Source organism: Molothrus ater, chromosome 1, assembly GCF_012460135.2.
Source record: "Molothrus ater isolate BHLD 08-10-18 breed brown headed cowbird chromosome 1, BPBGC_Mater_1.1, whole genome shotgun sequence".
In the NCBI taxonomy this organism is placed as follows: Eukaryota; Metazoa; Chordata; class Aves; order Passeriformes; family Icteridae; genus Molothrus; species Molothrus ater.
The window spans coordinates 10,750,408-10,768,233 of record NC_050478.2 but is presented as its reverse complement, the minus strand read 5'-3'; the positions used below and the strand labels follow the sequence as shown (position 1 = coordinate 10,768,233).

The 17,826-nt window shown below is 41.0% G+C and overlaps 1 protein-coding gene across 5 annotated transcripts in view; it reads left to right on the top strand.

Annotated features, from left to right (window-relative positions):
- DIP2C (disco interacting protein 2 homolog C) overlaps positions 1-17,826 on the top strand; it is a 309,444-nt gene that overhangs the window by 155,647 nt on the left and 135,971 nt on the right. For 3 of the 5 annotated variants that reach the window (XM_036397757.2, XM_036397748.2, XM_036397765.2), the window contains exons 2-3: positions 8,999-9,070; positions 11,643-11,810. In XM_036397757.2, coding sequence (XP_036253650.1) covers positions 8,999-9,070; positions 11,643-11,810 — 240 coding nt within the window. The remainder of the gene's footprint in view (positions 1-8,998; positions 9,071-11,642; positions 11,811-17,826) is intronic. The other 2 variants (XM_036397776.2, XM_036397786.2) reach the window with 1 other exon arrangement.

Genomic DNA, 17,826 nt, shown 5'->3' with positions numbered 1-17,826 from the left:
CTCCAGATCTGAAACATCTTGCCTCTTAGGTAAATCTATCAGTGGTCATCTTTCAGTTCTAAGAAGGGAATTCTAAATGAGGAAGTTGTATTTTGCACAGAATAGTTAAAAATCTGCTGAGCCAGAGAGATGTGAGGAACTATTCAATGTTGTTGCTAGAATTCCCACACTCAGAGCAAGGCTGTTCACTCTGGTCTGCTGTTCTTGCCTAGCAGGATGTTGGACTGTGCAATCGAGGAGGTTGTTGCTTTTGAAATGAATGTATTGCTATACTTTTGGGGGCTTTTTTGGAAGGAAACAAATCATTTTACTCTTGTTGGAAAGCTTGAAAAAAGAACTGGAGTTCCTGGAGACTAGAATGAAGGCAGTAGGGATGTGGGTTAAGTTGTTGAGATAATTGCTTATCAGAGCTTGGAGATGTTTGGAGGTTTCCTTGAGCATTGCATTGTTTACATTAATTACCCTTGGGCACTTTGAGCTTAGGAGAGGGCTGGTTCTCAGCTGCTGGGAGCAGAAAAGCAGATGATGGATCCATTATCAGGCTTTTATGAACAACAGGCATTTATGATCCTTGACTGCTTGCAACAAAGTTTGTGATAGTACAAGAAATAACTTATTTACTGAATTTAGTAAACTAAACACCATAATTTCAGGAATAGGGATGTGAATATTGCCATGGAAGATGTTTGTGTTCTCTTCATAATTTTAAAAAATATTCTTCCGAGTCATGTGTGTCATGTAGTGAAGCATGGCGCACTAAAATTGTAGACCAGGTTATTGGGCTTAATGATCTCCCAAGTGATACATTTTTAAAAACATTATGGTCTCTCAACATAGTTGTCATGGTAATTCCAGTTCCTGTTCAAAACTACTTAAAACTCCTCAATATTCATCCACAACCATTCATGGTCTTCAAATTGTTTAAAAAGGGAGTATTCCTGCCTCAGCTTTCCCATGGTAGTTAAGATATCTGTGCTTTTCTCTCTTTGCATCTAGCTGTCAAAGTCTGTGGAAGTTTGCATTTGCATGAAGAGATTTTTTAGTTTTCTTTCCCCAGAAGAGGTTCTATTTTTAAAAAAACTGTGGGAAGAGATTTGGACATTTTGGCATTCTAATACTACAGTGCAACTGCTCTAAATACCTATTTTTAAAATCCACATAATGTCTTTAACCCACATTAGGATAAAATAACATTATTTTAGATACTGTAGATAGAATCAGTTCTATTATTGACTACCATAACTAATACCAAATCCAAAAGCTTTATGGAGATCCCAAGTCAATAGGGAGAATGCTGCCATACATCAGGTAAAAGCAGTTTTTGGTTTTTTTTCCCAAGACATGAAAACAGGAGTTCCAGATTTCTGTTCTGAATTGTTGTAATTTGGGATGAGATCTGGAGTCATACTGTGATGCATCAATATACTGGGAGCAAAATTATGGATGAAGGATTTAGAAATCTATTGATTTTTGAAGGTTTATGTTCCCTTCCAGGAAGATTAACCCATTTGCACTTTTTTAGTTCAACTTAGTAATGTCAAAAGTAGTAAAAATATGGTTAAAAGCACAAGGTTGCATACAGGAGAATTATTTTCATAGGTTACTTCCTAGAGAAGTGACAAAAATAAGAAATTTTGCTGTTAACAAATTCTACCGTTCTACTCAGATATTGCAGGTTTTTCCTTGTGAAAAGCCTTGAACATATTTTTCTACCCAGAGGAGCAAATATGCACACGGACTTGTTTAGATATGTATTCTGAATTTTGTTTCATACATCTATTATATGTTCCTCCTTTAGGATTCCTCCTCCTCCTTCTCCTGCTGTATATTTTTTTTCCAAGGCACTTTTAGGGCTGGGAAAAATCGGGACACAAATTTGCAGTGCGCAGCGCGGCATTTATGGAAATGTCTGATTTGCTCTGAACTGTAAATTCTAAATAATGATAAGTGGAATTACTGCTGTAATTATCTTTCTGTAGGGAACGTTTCTAACTTGAAATATAAAGCCTGCCTATTAAATAACATTTATCAGGAATGTTTCCTTAGGCATAGATTTCAGAATTGTATTTTATTTTTATCTTGAGCAAGATCTGACTCTGCACCGTTTGTTAGAGACAGGGAGAATAACTAGAACAGGCAAATGCCTCATAGGCAACAGGAAAGCCAGTGGAGAGATGAAAGATGAGCTTCCAGCAGCTGCAGAAAGGATATACACTTCAAGGGTGCCCTATAAGCCTTATAAAGCAATAAAGGAAGGAAAACAACATTATGAAGGGTCCTAACAGTCATAAAATTCCAAAAATGGCAAGGATTGCTTTCATTATATAAAGTGTTCGTTAAAGCTTTAAATAATGAAATAAACCCTTGACACTGAGAATGGAAACCTTCACTGCTCCACCAGCCTCTGTTTACTTTACAATAATCCAGGCCATAAAAGTAGTGCTGTGCAAATTCCCTGTTCCGGGGGAGCTCTGGGATGCCCGAGGACCACACAGCTCCCTGGCTGCCAAGGGGTCTCAGCAGCTTGCCCAGCTCCTGGCCCTGTGCCACCCTGCTGGCAGACACTGCTGCTCCCCAGCCCAGCCAGCCCAGAGAAAGTCTGAGTCACAAAATCCCTGGGATTGTTTTTAAATTAGGTGTTTCGGGGTTCCTTCTAAGGGATTTCCCCCTCACCCCCAGATTTTTTTTTCCTTTCTTTTGAAGCCCAGGAGTATTTTGGGTGTTGGAAAAATGTTCTGAAGATTTTGGGACCAGAAAGTAAGTGGGGAAATTCATTAAGGGTCTTCCGGGATTCAAGGTGGAGATACTAAAAAATGGCTTCCATACAAATTTATTTGCCGCTCACATACTTCCTTAAAACAGTAGAATTGGAATTAAAACTAAGCACTTGGCAGGTTATGCAGCTGATACTTAATTTCTCTATCAAAAGAATGGGAAAAAACTATTTATTTTGAGTAGGAATACTTTCCAAATTCAGAAGACCTTGAATCTCTTATTTAAGCCCTGTTAAAATAGTTTACCTTCTCTGTTAATAGCATAATCTGTTTAAACATTTTCTCCTGATTAGAACCCTCTTTAGGAAACATTATAGGCTTCACATTGTTAGTACACATGGAACACTCTGCCTTATCTTTCACTGAAATTCAGCCATTTTCTGCTTTGCTTGCAACAAACAGGAACAAAATGTACCCTTGGGGGAAAAAGGGAATTCAGATATACGTGGGTAAAATTGTCACCTTTTAAAAAAAAATGAAAGCTTTAAGCTACAGCAGTAATCTCCTTAAAGGCACTTGAGCAGTTCTGTCATTTATGGCACTGGTTGCAGTGAAAGTGTGGGATCCCATTAATTTTTCTGCCCACTGCCACAGTTTGCTATTTGTTTCTTCATCCTAGTTCTGAGCAAGATGTTGCTGTAGTTGAACATCATTTTTAAAAGACATTGGAAAAGAAAATTACTCCTGATATATATTTTTGTGTTCTTGTATGTGTTACGTGATATATTTGTGGAGCTCTGGTATCTCTGTACTTGCACCCTCCAAAATGAAATCTCTTGTCTCTTGGCATATTTTTGGGAGACCAGACAGGGAGACTAGACTGTCTGCATCACGAGTGGGAGAAGTAAATGACTCACAGTTCTCTTTACGAGGAGCTTTGTTTCATTCAAATCCCTCTTGCCAAGATGCTGACACTGAATTTGAGTCATCAGCAATAAACAAGTCGTACAGAAAATTGAATCTTTAGAGGGCAGAAAATCATGGGCAAAGGAAAGACACTCACCAATGAGCTCTGTGTTAGTGTGTGCTTGAGAGGAGTTATTGATTGCATTATTTCCCATGGTGGATTTTTCCATAAGTGCCTTAAACTAATTCAGAGTCCCAGCCTGAAACTTCATTTTCAAAACATGTATGTGTATTGAGAACAGCAGCATCAGTCAGGCTTCGAGATCATGGAGGATAAAATTGAGCATTCACTGCACTAAATCAGGTGATTTTGGTCCCTGGTTTTGTCATGAGCTTTTTACCTATGCTGTGTCATGAAAGGCTGAGATCAGTAAGAATTTTTTTCATCTTCTGGGAAAAAAGATGTGACATTTAGCTTGTATTGGGTTTTGTTATTTCTTTTTTCTCCTCCCCTTTATAATGCAATAGTTTTGGATAAATTTACTTCATATATCGTGGCAGCAGTTCTTCAGGACTGCACATTTGTTTTCAGAAGTGATAATAAATCAGCTAATAGGTATTTCAGCTGAAAATGAAAGTTTCGTACTATATCAACTCTAAGAATTTTACTTTCATGAAAGCAGCACAGCACCTTATTTTTCTGTGGTACTGCTCTTCTAACCACTCTCAGCTTTGAAAGTGCAAATGCTTTAAAGAAGGGTGAAAATGCACAGATATTTTTGTGTTTGATAACCTTCATATTTTCGCATTTAATAACCTTCCCTTCAGCAAAACACTAAGAAGTAAATAATTTGCTGATTACAAAATGTGCCTTTTCATTTTTGGTTTAAGGTGTGATTCAGTGTGGGACATGACATACAAATGGATGGAGTTGACTCATGGAGGGGCTCAGAAAGAACATAGGATAATGGGAATGACTTCAACATTTACAGGCATTTCTTGCTTCTCAAAGTCTCTTGCCCAGTGTGGAGTATCCCCAGGGGCTCTCTGTTACCTGGTGTTCATTTCTTGCTCGTGACAGGTTTGTGCTGTAGCTAAATTGCTCTGACCTGCCTGTCCCAGCTTTAGACCATTGTCTCTGTAATGGGGCAGAAATCCAGCACTTGGGAATGAAGGAGGAAAACCCGGTAAATGTTCAAAGAAAACACAGTGTCTAATGCAAACAGTAACAGTTGTGATGAGCACAGTCGAATGAACTTACACTCCAGCTTTGTGGCTTTGCTAAATATAGCTACCCAGGACTTGGTGTCTGCAGGCGCTGGTGTCGGAGAGCATTGCCATCTGCAGCTGGGGAGGCAGCAGGAACAGGGGCACAAATCACAAATAAAAGAGATGGCAGTGGGATTACAGACTGCCCAAGCCCTGGTCCTGTACTCGGCTCAGCTGGGCTACCTTGCTCCTTGGAGGGGTGGATGGTCTTTAGTTCATGCTGTCCTTTTCATTGCTAACCTGGCATTTTCCCTCTTGTGCCTGGAGAAACTCTCTAAGACTCATTCAATAGAAATGAACTTGTTTTGGTGAAAGAGGGTCGGTGTACTGCATGCCTGTTGTTTAGCAGCCCTTGGACAGCCAATTTTAAACATGGAAAAAAGCAGGGTAGCATTTGCTCACTGTTGGTGCGTTCAGGTCTCTCAGGCTTGTGCTTTGCTCTCCCCTGCTGGTCCTCAGGTACATGACCCCACAGGGAATACACCTGTGGCCTCCCATGGTGGAAACCTGTCAGATCACCATGGAGGTGAGGAAGAAAAGAGTAACATGTCCTGGGGAAAAAAGCCTGGAGAGTGCTGATGCAAACAGGAGGCCGAGATCCTTGGGTGCTGTGAAGTGAGTGCAGCCTGGGAGGAAGGGAGTGAGGAGGGCAGGGGCTGGGGACCAGCTGTGGGATGTAGCAGAGCTGGACAGAGCACTTGGGAGCAGAGCCAAGGCCAGGGGATGGGGTGAGAGCCATGGCAGAAGACAGGCAGGCAGAGCAGAGGCTGCAGGGAGCTGCTAAATGGGGATGCCACCTTTCAGCTGTGTGGCTTTGTGTGATGGTGCCTTGTCCCAGGGACACCCATCCTCAGAGTGCCCTGCAGCCATGTGCTCCTTCTGCTCCCTCACGTCCTTAGCGCTGGAGTCTTGTCATCATCCATTCATCCATGGCCTGGCCTTTTCCTTAAACCCATTGCCAGCCTTGTCTCCTGTGCAAGGAGATCTAAATTTGCAGAGGCTTTGGAGAGTGGGTGGAAAACCCAACACATTCTGTCTGCTCAAAGGACATTGGGGGTGAGACCCTTTCCCCTTCTTGAGTCTGCTGGCTTTTCAAGAGAAGAGTTAGTTAAAAACAGAAAGGTACCATAAATCCTTTCTTCCTAGGGCAAGAAAGTGTAGTTCTAGTTATCCTGCTGATACTCTCAAAAAGCCAGGATTAAATGCAGCATTGCACTGTGGAAGAACATGAGCTAGGTGGATCTAACTGGAAAGGGGTTTGCTCCTCAGATGATAGATGTAAAATTATCACATTCCTTTGCAAAGGAAGGAAGGACATAGTCCAAAGGTCTTGGTATTGTGTTGAGAAAACTTTGTGAATGGTGATTTATGATAAGAACAGAGTTTAAGCTCACCTAACCTTTGGTGAGCTATGCTTAGTATATCTTCAGAGTTTACACAATGAGTTCAACATAGCTTTGAAATGCAATAGATTTGCATATGTCATAATATTTTAATGATTAGTGAGCTATTGTTTATAATCTAAAGTCAGTCTACCTGAAAAAACACAAATGAATATGAATAGCATTAATCATGATAAATAAAGCATGGTACTTCCCCAGAGTATGTGACACACTTGACTTCCTTCCACCTCAAAACAGTGAAAGTGATGCTACAATGAAAATTCTGGAGATTTTATATTTTGCTTTTACATGTTTTTTATAGTTGGTGACTTAGGAAATGATGGACATGATTATAGAAAGTTTAATGATAATTCCAAATTAATTTGCTGTTTGCTCCTGGAAACTGAAATAGTTCCATAAAATATTGGTGGTTTTTTTGGTGGTGTCAGAGTTACTATTGGTTGGGAAAGAATTACTATTGTTTCTGCTCAGAGTAGTTCTTTAATGTTGAACTTCAAAAGAGTAAGTCCAGATACCAGTTTGAATAAAAGATTATTACACACAAGGGATAACACTTGATTTTTATCTTTCTCACTTTGGTGTCAAATGACTGGTTTCTGTAATTTCATTCATTAAGACTATACAGGTTTATAAACTAGTAGAAGAAACTTAGAGGCAGGAATGGGTGCAGGTTGCATGAGCCATGTCTGGAATGTGTAGCTTGAGGTATTGATTGGGATGTGTATGTACTACCATGTGAGTGGAAGAGTAACCAATATTCAAGCACCTGTTGTTAATGGTTTCAGATCTAAAATGTCATTTCCAGCTGGCACATACCACAGAGGAGCTGTGATTCTCCACAGGATACCTCTGCTCTCCTAAAAGAGCAATAGTAAAATAAAAAAGTAAAATTTTTACTCAGGCTATGTCTGGAATGTGTGAGACTTTGGTGTTGATGAGCACAGGAAGTCAACAGTAATTTGTTTAGCAACAGGTTGAAAGAAAAAAATTCTTCACATTTTATAATTTTCACATAAAAGCAAACACATTTGTCATTAAAACATTTTAATGAAGTGTTATCTATTGTTACTGTCTGGTTTGTGAGAAGCTGGTGATTACAACGGAGAGGGAGCTTGTTTCACTAACTTGAACACATGCCAGAAGTGTTCAAAATGGGAAGAAATGTGCTTGAAAAGTCAGTGGGTTTGAGCTTTAAAGGCTTAGGACCTCTTGCCAAGTCTGCCACTTCTTCCCTGCGTAAATATGGGAATGTTATCATTTGAAGTGCTCCAGTCTTGCTCTCCTCATTTAAAAACCCAGATATTTTAGCTGACTTCTTTTGTAGAGCAGTTTGAGATATGGTAGTGAAGACTGTAGGTGTTATTTTAAGGACTGTTTTTGAAGCAGGGGCAAGAGGTTGGCTCAGGACACTGTCAGAGACAGATTTGCAGAATTTTGCCTCCCTATTGCTTACTGGAACCATTTCCAAGAAAAGGTGTTTCAGCAAGGCGTAGCAATTAAAGATGTTTTTATGTAGTTATTGATTTCAGACCAGCAGACATTGGGGCTAATTTAGCACCCATTTGCCAGGGTAGCTGGGATTGGAATGAGTGTGTTGTTGCCTTGGCAAACAGTGTCCTTAGGGAAGGGATGCACAGGGATGGAGCAGCACAAACAGCCTCACGTTGCCATGTCCAGCTGGACACTGCAGTCAAAGCTCCTCTTCTTTTTGTGGTTTCCACCCTCCTAAGCCCTCAACTTTTGCCAGTATAGAAGTCCAGTGTTGCCTGGGAGCTTTAACTGCATGATGAGTCTCACAATAACAGATAGGCCTATTGAAAGGGCAGGGAATATGGAGTAGCTTATATTGAACATAAGCATGTATGAATGTATTAAATTTGATATTTAGCTCCAGAGTCAGGACTGTATCTCTGCTTTGGTGCCAAACTTCTCCCGAAATGTAAGAAGACTAAAAGAATATGCTTTGTTCTATATGACTAATTATGCGTCATTTTTTGCTGGAAAACTTTTACAGAAAACTGTTTTTTAATCTTTGTAATAAAAAAAGATAGCTTACCTGGGGAAGCCTGAGGCACAGTGAAGTGTCACTTTAATTGAATTTAGGAAATACAGACATTTGCTTCCAAATATTTATTTTGATACCTAAGTGGAAATCCAGACAAAGAGTCTATACTGTACTATTTTCTAGTGAATCTGTTGTAGCTCTGTTTTGTTTTTGTTTTGTTCCTCAGTACTGCTCAGAAATTAGCTAAAACATTTTTATTGCAGAAATGATATAGCAGCATTTTCAAGTCTTTTGTGCCTAACATGCTCGATTAGAAAAGTCCCATTAATGATAGAAAATGCTAATCAGTGATGTGTTTTGCCTGCACATTCTATATAATCCATTGTTTATTAACCTAATGAAGGTCATTGCAGCTTTTGAAAGCTTGTTGTGCAGCACATCAAAATGGTTTTAAAACTCCATGCTGCTGGACTTTGGTGCTGAAATAAGTCTGGGTTGGGTATTTTCTTGCCAGAATGGCTCTGGCCTAAATTGAGGGGTTTTTTTGGGTAGAATGATCATTGTGTGCTTTTCATTTGTTCATTCTAATTGTCAGGACAGATGAACAGTACAATGGTGGCTAAGCTGATGGTGCTGCCATTAAGAAGCTATACACTGCCTTTATCCACATCTTATTGATTATCCTTTTCTTTTCTTGGCAGGTGACATCACACAGAAGGGATATGAAAAGAAGAGATCAAAATTAATTGGGGCCTACCTGCCACAGCCTCCCGGTATGTGTATCTGTGCTTGTGATATATGAAGATGTCAAGTGTACTGATAGTTGCCACTGTAGAAATCTGCATCTCTGAAGAAACAGATGTGGCAGAAACAAAGATATTGTTATGCAGAATAAGCTTATTCCATCCATTTTGTGTGTATTTTTATATATATGTCTGCTTTGATGTGTGTGTACATTTTTTACATACGTTGGTGTGGGTTTGGCAGTCATGTCTGGAAAATTAATTCAGCCAAGGCTTGTTAGAGAGGCATTGCTTGTTGGAAGGAATGCAAGAATCCAAAGGAAAACATGATGTCCCAACTCATTAACATCTCAGCCATGTGAAGTTTTCTGAACAGAAGTATGCAAGAGTGGAAGAGAACCTTGGATCTTTGTAACTTGCTCCACTTCTGGGTTTCCTGTCCAAGTCTCACTTTTGAAGACACTAGAGACCATCAATATCCTTGGAGTTCAGCTTGTCCTAAGGCATGTGGGCAGCTGACACATACCTGGTTTTAGTATTAAGGGATAGGCTGCATGCACTTGCCCAAAAGGTGTAAATGTGCCTTCAAACTAAATTTAATAATGGATTGCTTAGTTGAATTTATTTCATATATGTGTATAAGAACTTTCCAGGGTTGTTTTACTCTTGTGAGGCACTGGATCACAAGTTCAATGTGTAGCTGTAGGTATTGGTGTAGACCTCTCTTCTCTCTTGGTCTCAGAGGAGTGTGCCTGTGCATTCCTGGTCTCACTGACCTTACAGAGGCTCCCCTTAGGCTTGGCTGTTCTCTGAGCCTTGATTTTATTGCAGGCCTCAGCACTGGTTTCTCCTTCTTATACGAAATCCTTCCTTTTTAGTGGAATTGATGGGGTTTTATTTAAACTGCTGATGTGTGAAGGCACTGCCTTGTTCTCTCTTCATCAGGTTTGTATATCTATTGTCTAACTCCATAGCAGAATGCTGATTTTGTGCCTTTGGATTTCATTTGGTCTGCTCCACTGGTGGGAACTCCACAACAGAGATTAGTGTTACTGACACCTCTGTTTTCTGAAGTGATACAGCCTGGTTTGAGGGTGTCTGTGACGATCCAAACCATTGGGAGCCATTAGAGAGTGAAGCAAATCAAATCAACAGAATTACAATACCAGAGGTGCAGTATGTTAAATTTCTGGGTATTTATTGGTCCAACCTGACTATCAGACATACATTAGTCTTCACAGCTGGTTCTCATGAGACCTGCTTAGATTTGCTGGGTTATGGAGAGCCTCACAGCAATCCTCAATGCAGCAGCACAGTTGGGACCAGAATCTGTTTTGGTTTTTTTTGTTGTTGTTACTCTCCTTTCCTCACACAAGCAAACAGAGCTGTTTCTCCAGAAGGCTCACAGTCCTCTGGTCAAACTATATCCATGACTGAAACTGCTGGGGGTTCATATGCATGTAATGATGAAAGAGAGAACATGGAGAACCCTCACAGATTTACCTTTCAAGGTCTCTACTGTGATACTGAAGTTTGGCAGTGTAAGGAGAAGCAGAGGGATATCTGTAAGCCAGTCCTGTGGTGAGGTCCATTCAATAACTTGAAGAGGTCATGATTGAGAATGTAGCTGACTTAGAGCTGTTTTAAGGATGGGACAAGATGGAATGAACATTTTCTGCTCACCCAGTTGCTGGAAAATCCCTCACAAGGAATGTGAAATATGGATGTGAAGGTAATAGCATCAAGAAAAGCAAACTATTGCAATATTGTCCACTATTTTCTTGTAAATATATTAAGGTCAATCATTTAGCTGATGGCTAAATGGATTATTTTATTACAGTGGAAGACACCACTTCTGCTGTATTAAAGTATTTTCCTCCATAAATGGATACTATTTGTGCTTGGGTCTTTTGCTGTCTTTGTACTTTTTGTTTGTTTTGTTGTGTTACCTTTTGGACAAAACCTGAAAAGGTTCAATTTGATATAATCCTTCTAAGACCTTATTCATCTGAGTGGCTTTAAATCCCTGCTCACTAGGAAGGGAGAGATGAATCCTTCCCAAGAAGAAGTAGGATGACAAAACAGATGCTGCATTTTGTAAGCCTCTGTCAATATCTCAACAATCACATACATCACCAATTAGCCCTTTTTTAAAAAAAAATAAATCATAAGCTGTTTTGATGGGCAATGCAAGAATTTATAAGCTGTGACGGACTTGGATCTTGGTGGTATAAGGGAATAGAGGTTTTAGAGACATTTTAAACCAGTATGGAAACGGACATGAGTTTTGCTGGGATGGGAGGCATTGGGAAAGGGTAGGAATTTGCATTCTGTGACTGCATTCAACACACTAAAGGAAATCCAAAGGCATTTCCCCTCTGCTGGGACACGCAGTCCTCCTGCTGCACCTTTGCTAACGCTCGTAGCGCCCATGTTGGCAGAGTGGAACATCGACCCGCGTTGGCTCCGTGGGCGTCCTGTGGTGTCTGTGCGTGCGTGTGCGTGTGTGCTCTTCTGCATGGGGGCAGCAGCTCCACTCGTTGCTGTAACAAATGTAAAAAAACTAAACGTGAATTAATTAGTTTTTTTCAACTTGTTACAGCAGCGAATGGAGCTGCCGCGGTTCGGTGTAGACTGCAACACAGTGAAGGAGCTGCCAGAAGAATGCTCCGCACTGCCAACATTGGTGTCTGTGACATCCGGGAAGCGGCCGCTAGAGAGAGAGCAGCCAGCACTGCAGGAAACCGGCCTCTCTTTTATTTTCGTTTTGGTGAGCACCATGAATGTATCTTTTCCAGTCCATATCTGTATATAACTGTGCCTCAGCTGGAAGCCTCTGGTAGAGCCTACATCAGTAGGTGGACATGGGGCTGCCAGCTGCAAGGCAGGACAACCAAAGGATGACAGCTGCAAGGCCGTTGCTGACTTTCTCTGCCTAAGAGTGAAGTGATGGGAAGGGAGAAGGAATAGCTCATCTTAGTAACGTTTGAACGTATTAACACTTCTCTGGCTTCCATACCATGGATACTTTGGAGGAGATTGCACACAATAAGCTGGTGAAACACAGGAATGCATGTGTTTCTAATTCCCTTTTTGGCACTGCCTTTTTACAGTGCTCTAAACAGGCCCAAGCTCACCAGATTCTGAAGGAAGCTGTAAAAGTCTAAGCACCCTTAGTTCTATGCTGTTTTCAAGTAGAGATTTCTCCCTGACTTCCAGGAGCATCAGGCTGGTAGAGCAAGCTGAAGGAAGAACATTTCTCAGGGTTACATCTCTGCAAGGCAAGGCATGACTCCAGCCATGCCTGTAGAACTGTGGCCTTCCCAGGTGCCCATCCCTCTGGCAGGACCTGTGGCTGGTGGCAGGCATTCTGCTTTATCTCTCCATTTATAGCAAGGCTGCAGAGGATCCACAGCTCCTCAAAACCAGATTTTCTCTTGTCAACCATGTGGGCACATGGAGGCCATCACACTCTGGCCTGTGTGCTTGTCCACATTTGCACAGGCTGTCCAGACATGTTGTAAGAGATGGCTGGAGGGAAGATAAGATTTACAGTTCTGTCAGAACAAGACATACCTGTAAAAGGGTTATCTATTTCAGAAACCTTCTCTACTCCTTTTCAAACCAATTTACTATAATTCTATAGAGGAGGTATATATTGGATTCTGACTGGGTTTGTATTTCTTCTCTTACACAGGGCTGCTCCAGGTCAGGTTCCCTCAGTCTGACATGGTTAACTTCCTCTGCATGAGATTTTTGCAAAATGGAAAGGATTTAAAGTAAATTGCAGTTTCAGGTTTAACAGTATTAGTGATATTAAACCATGTGATAAATGTAACCAGTAACAGGACTGTAGAATATATGAACAGACATACACATATCATTGACTTTTTGTCATGCTTATTGGGGTGCTGTCATTTTAGAAAGGGAGAATTGTTATTTTTCAGGAGTGGGATTAATGAAAGGTAAAGCCAGGCAACCATGTGGCTGCTACTCCTCCAGGTGATGTAGGAGCTGGCTCTTAGGCTCCCTGTTTCTGACAGGACAATCCCAGGGAGGGTATTGTCACATACTGAACAGCAAACCTGCAGTGACACACAGGGGATGTGCCAGATCCACTGCACATCTGCAGGCTGACTCTGCAGTGCATGCACAGCAGGTCGGACACATCCAGATGCTGCACAGACTGCACATATGCAAAGGACATTTGTACAGTTCCAGCCAGGCTGTCGAACATCCAGAAATCCGGAACGGATGTGCTGCATTTGGCAGTGTTAATGGGAGAAGGGATGGGGGGAGCCTCCTTTTCATTCCCATTAAATCCCCACCTGCTTTAAGTCAGGGAGAGAAAAGTACAGCTTTGTTTCCTCAAGATGCTTTCTCAGGATGTGAGTTTGTAGCTGGAGATGTTCTGTGTGCAGAGCAATTTTTCTTTTCTTAGTGCGTCCGTGTGTCAGACATCTAAAAATAATAGTGAATCCAGACCTTTATATCTGTACATACATCCCAGTCCCTCTTGTGTGGTGACCTTTCTCTTACTGCCTCTGTAGAGGAGCCATGACAGCCAAGAGCTGAAGCAACCACTTAAACAGAGATTTATTTCAGAATAACTTTCTGAATTTTATCTTGCTTTGATAATTCAGTTCTGGGTAAGATAATGTGGACAACTGCATGCACACTATAAAGAGAAACTCACCCTATAAGAAAAAACCCTTAATTACCTTTATTCCCCATAAGCTGTGGTTTTACCCAATTCACTTCCAGTGTTTTGCTAGGAAATTTGATTATTCATTCACAGACAATGTTGTTATCAATTAAGCATTGCTTCTAACTGCTCAGACATGGGTGGCTCATTCTCTCTTAATCAAGTGCTGTGTCTCCACTAGATTGCTTTCTGTAATTTCCCATCATTGGTACCACCAGTGTAGCTCCATTTGTAGTGCAACCATGTGGACCAGTCATCAGTGCTTTATTTATTATGGTTAATAAATCTGTGAGATGTGGTGCTTAAAAGGCACCTGCTGCTCCTCTCACATGCCTAGAGACAGATCCCTGCACCTCCTGCTGTTGGAGCCCCAACAGCACCAGCCTGGCAACATTTCGAGCTATGCAGGGCAGAGAAGATAATACATTTGTGCAGAAGATCCCTTTGCCTTACAAAAAACCAATTTTCTGTAGAATTACAGGAACCAATTTCCATAGCCTCTCCTATTAGCATGACACATATATTAATATCTGCTCTCTGTGCATATATTTGCATACTTTATATGTGTATGTGTGCATGCTTTTGCTTTCAGCTATTCCTGCTGCTAAGTCTTAAGGCAGTCCAAGTAAACTTGGTAATTACAATTTCATTTTTTCTTCCACACACATTATTTATATTGCAACATTATTTAGATTGAAAAGATTGCAAGGAAATATTTAAACAAAATTTGATTCTGAAAAAAATACTCTCATGTATTCTGCCTTTCTAATTCTCAAAGATCTGACCAAGGGATAACCATGATGGGGCATTTCAAAGAGAGTGTGGTGAGAACATGGATCTCTTCGAAAGGCATGTGCATTGCACAGCATGGGGCACATCCCTGAAACAGTGAGACAGATGTTTCACAGATGAGAAACTATAGCACACAGACAAATGCCTAGTAAGTCTTGGGCTTAAAAAAGAGTTTGGTTTTGAATTGGTGGATGCCTGCAGAGCTTAGTTTGGATAAAAAGGAAGGTATTGAAAGCCTCTGAGAAGTACCCCTTGAGGCCATCACTTAAATTTGATGCTTACTGTTTTGGTTTTGCCACCATGCCTGAGAGTCCAGTTACCATTTTATAATTCTTTGGGCTTTGATGGCATCTCTGTTTCCTATCCTGTACCAAGACCTCATAATATTAAACACAGTGCAAAAAATACCTTCCTTCCCTTTTAACTAATGAGTACATGATGAAATCTGTTAGTAATGCAAGTAGTGGTTTCAGCACTTGGTGTGATGTTTTTTGGGTGGAGGATATTTTTAGTACACATTAGAGTTGGTATGTTTTTCAAAGAATTTGAAGATTTCTGAGGAAATATCTGTTGATATTCCTGGAGGCCACCTGCAGAACATAAGAGCATAGCAAGAAACATGAAAGTGTTGGTCTAAAATCTGACAAATGGGTGAGGAAAGATGTCTCAGTCAGAGGTGAGCAACAGAGGGTAGAAAGGAGAAACACCACTGAGGGCCTTAAAGCTTAGCCAGTGTTAAGCAGAGGAGGTGGAGCCTGTGGAGGTGTTTGAAGAGCTGAGTGCCACTGTCAAATGAGAAACTGCTGGAATTTACAGTGCTGCCTGAATTTGTCTGCAGTGTGATTTGACTAGCCCATGGTGAAGATGTTTGCTTTGTGAATAGGTAGTCTTCTTTTACATATTCTCCAAAAAGAATCTTCAAATGGGACACTGAAGCTGTGGAAAGGAAAATGGAAACCAAACATCACATGTGCTCTGGAGCTATAATGTGATGTCCACCATCACTGGGATAAAGGAGAGAAAAAAAGAAGCCTGTGATATCCATGCTGAGTTTGAATTGAAAGCTAAACCTTTCAAGGAAATGCTGGAAGGCAAAATTGAGATTGCAATACTGAAAGAAAATTTGGAGTATGTGGATTAAGTCAGACCATGAGTAAGCTCACCTGTGAAGGAAAACTTTTAATTAAACAAATCTAAACAGAAATTACATTTTTCCAGATTTATCTAGCAGAACGTAGCTCCACTTTCCTGGATGTCTTTGGTTAGAGTATTGCATTTTAAGTCTCCCTTGGCTTATGCAGTGAATTCATTACTTAGTTGTACATTTGATGGGAAGAGTGAAATGCTGCACTAAGTGAGGAGTTCCGTGGGGATGGTGTGACATTTAGCATGTTTACAAAATATACTGTGTGTTCATACCTGGGTTTGCCTTTAAAGCTGAGCCATCAGCCATTGAATGGAAGCTCAGGAAGTACTGTGAAGGGAAGGTAAATACTGTTTCCTAAAACTGCACTGCAGGCACTGTGTGCCTTCCTTCCCACTGGCCCTGGAGTTGTTTGGTTTATCCTACAGCTCTCTCTCCTGGGGGCACACATTGTAAGTTAGTTTTAGAACAATAAATGTAGCCTCTGTCTAAGAATGCCTTCCATTTTTTGTCAGTTAGACATTTCAGCTTTTAAATATTTTTAGATTCAAGAATTTGGCACAGACATAGGAATAAGAGATACATCAAAGCAGCTTGTCAGCTGACAATAAGGTAATAATTGTCCTTTGTTGGAGAGGGCAGTGCAGCTATTGCCATGTTATCAGCTCATAGTGTTGCAATTTAGCTACAAAAAGAAGTAATAAAGAAAGGAGGAACAAGGAGGTGAAGGGGGAAAAAAAAATCAAAAAGAGGTGAAGCCTGCTTCCAGCTGACAGTTTTGTACCTTCCATGCACTGAAAAATAAAGCTATCCAGCTTGCAGTGGTATTGCTTAAATAGCTTTACTGAGGCTCTTGCATTTTTAGTTAAATTCAGTCAAGACAGGATCCAGCTTGCAGATTAGGACTTGTGGATTGATATATCTGCATTAAGTTGTCTGTCTATGAACCTTATATTTATGCTTCCATTCTTTTGTGAAGAGATATAGTTAATTCAGTTGCTGAAACCCAGAGAGCTTTTCAGTTTATTCCAAAGCAGAGACCTCCACTGACCACTTGCACAGCTCTCAAGGCTTCACTGGATTTACAGAGTTGCCTGAAAATGGGTGTCTGATACTGTTCAGGACTTCCTATGGTGCTGGAGACACCTGCACAGAGTGAGCACACATAAAACAGGACTTCAAGGGGACAGTGCCATTCTGGCCAAGCCAGATATCACAGTCCACAACATCTGCAAAGTTTGACACCTTTGTTTAGAATCCTGAGTTCTGGTCTGGGTCTCTGCTTTTCATAATGGGAGCTTAGCTCAAACACCCTCTTGTAGACATACAAAGGTGTCTTAGGAGCTTTAGCTTGTGTTAGGAACATGTCTGTTTGCTCCAGTGCACCTGCTGATGCCTGTGTGTATTGTGATGACCACAAAGCACTGATTTCTAAGCCTCTCATATAAAATAGCTGTGTTCCAGGCATATATATTTTCCTAAACTTCTTCATGGCTTGCAAAGTGTCAATCACAAGTGCTAATAATCATGCTTACCTGGTAAAGTCCTGCTTCAGCTGCAAGACTGGGGTAGGCCATGGTGTTATTAAGAATTATGCTGCTTTGACAGTGACTGTGTCTGTGCACAGGGCACTGGCATGACACTGGCCTTTCTCTTAGGAAAGCCATTCATTGCTTTGCCACCTCCTTCAATTCAGGAATTGATCCAAGTATGGATTCTCCAGCCGTCACGTGGCCGATTCACAAACACGTCTGGGCAAACCTGCACTTGAACAAGCATTAGCACTTAACTCACAGACCCTTGTGCTGGCTCTGAAAGCTATCAATTTTTTGGGTTTAGTTATGTTCAGAAGTGAAAAAAAAAATTCTTTTTACTGCAGTATACTGCTACAGCCTTCATGGAGGTGAACAATTTGGCTGTTAACACCACTTTGTTATTTGTGGCAACACTTCACTGATTTCATGGTAATCATTATTCTGCATGGCTTTTACTCCCACCCATGGCTCAGGAGTGGCAGTGTGTAGGTCCTTGCTATTGTGTCCTTCGTCTCACACCATTGCTGGTGCCTTGGGAGCCAAGATGTGAGTCCAGACAATCCAGCTAATTCCTGCTCCAGCCCCTTCAGTAGGGAACTGTCATCCAGTT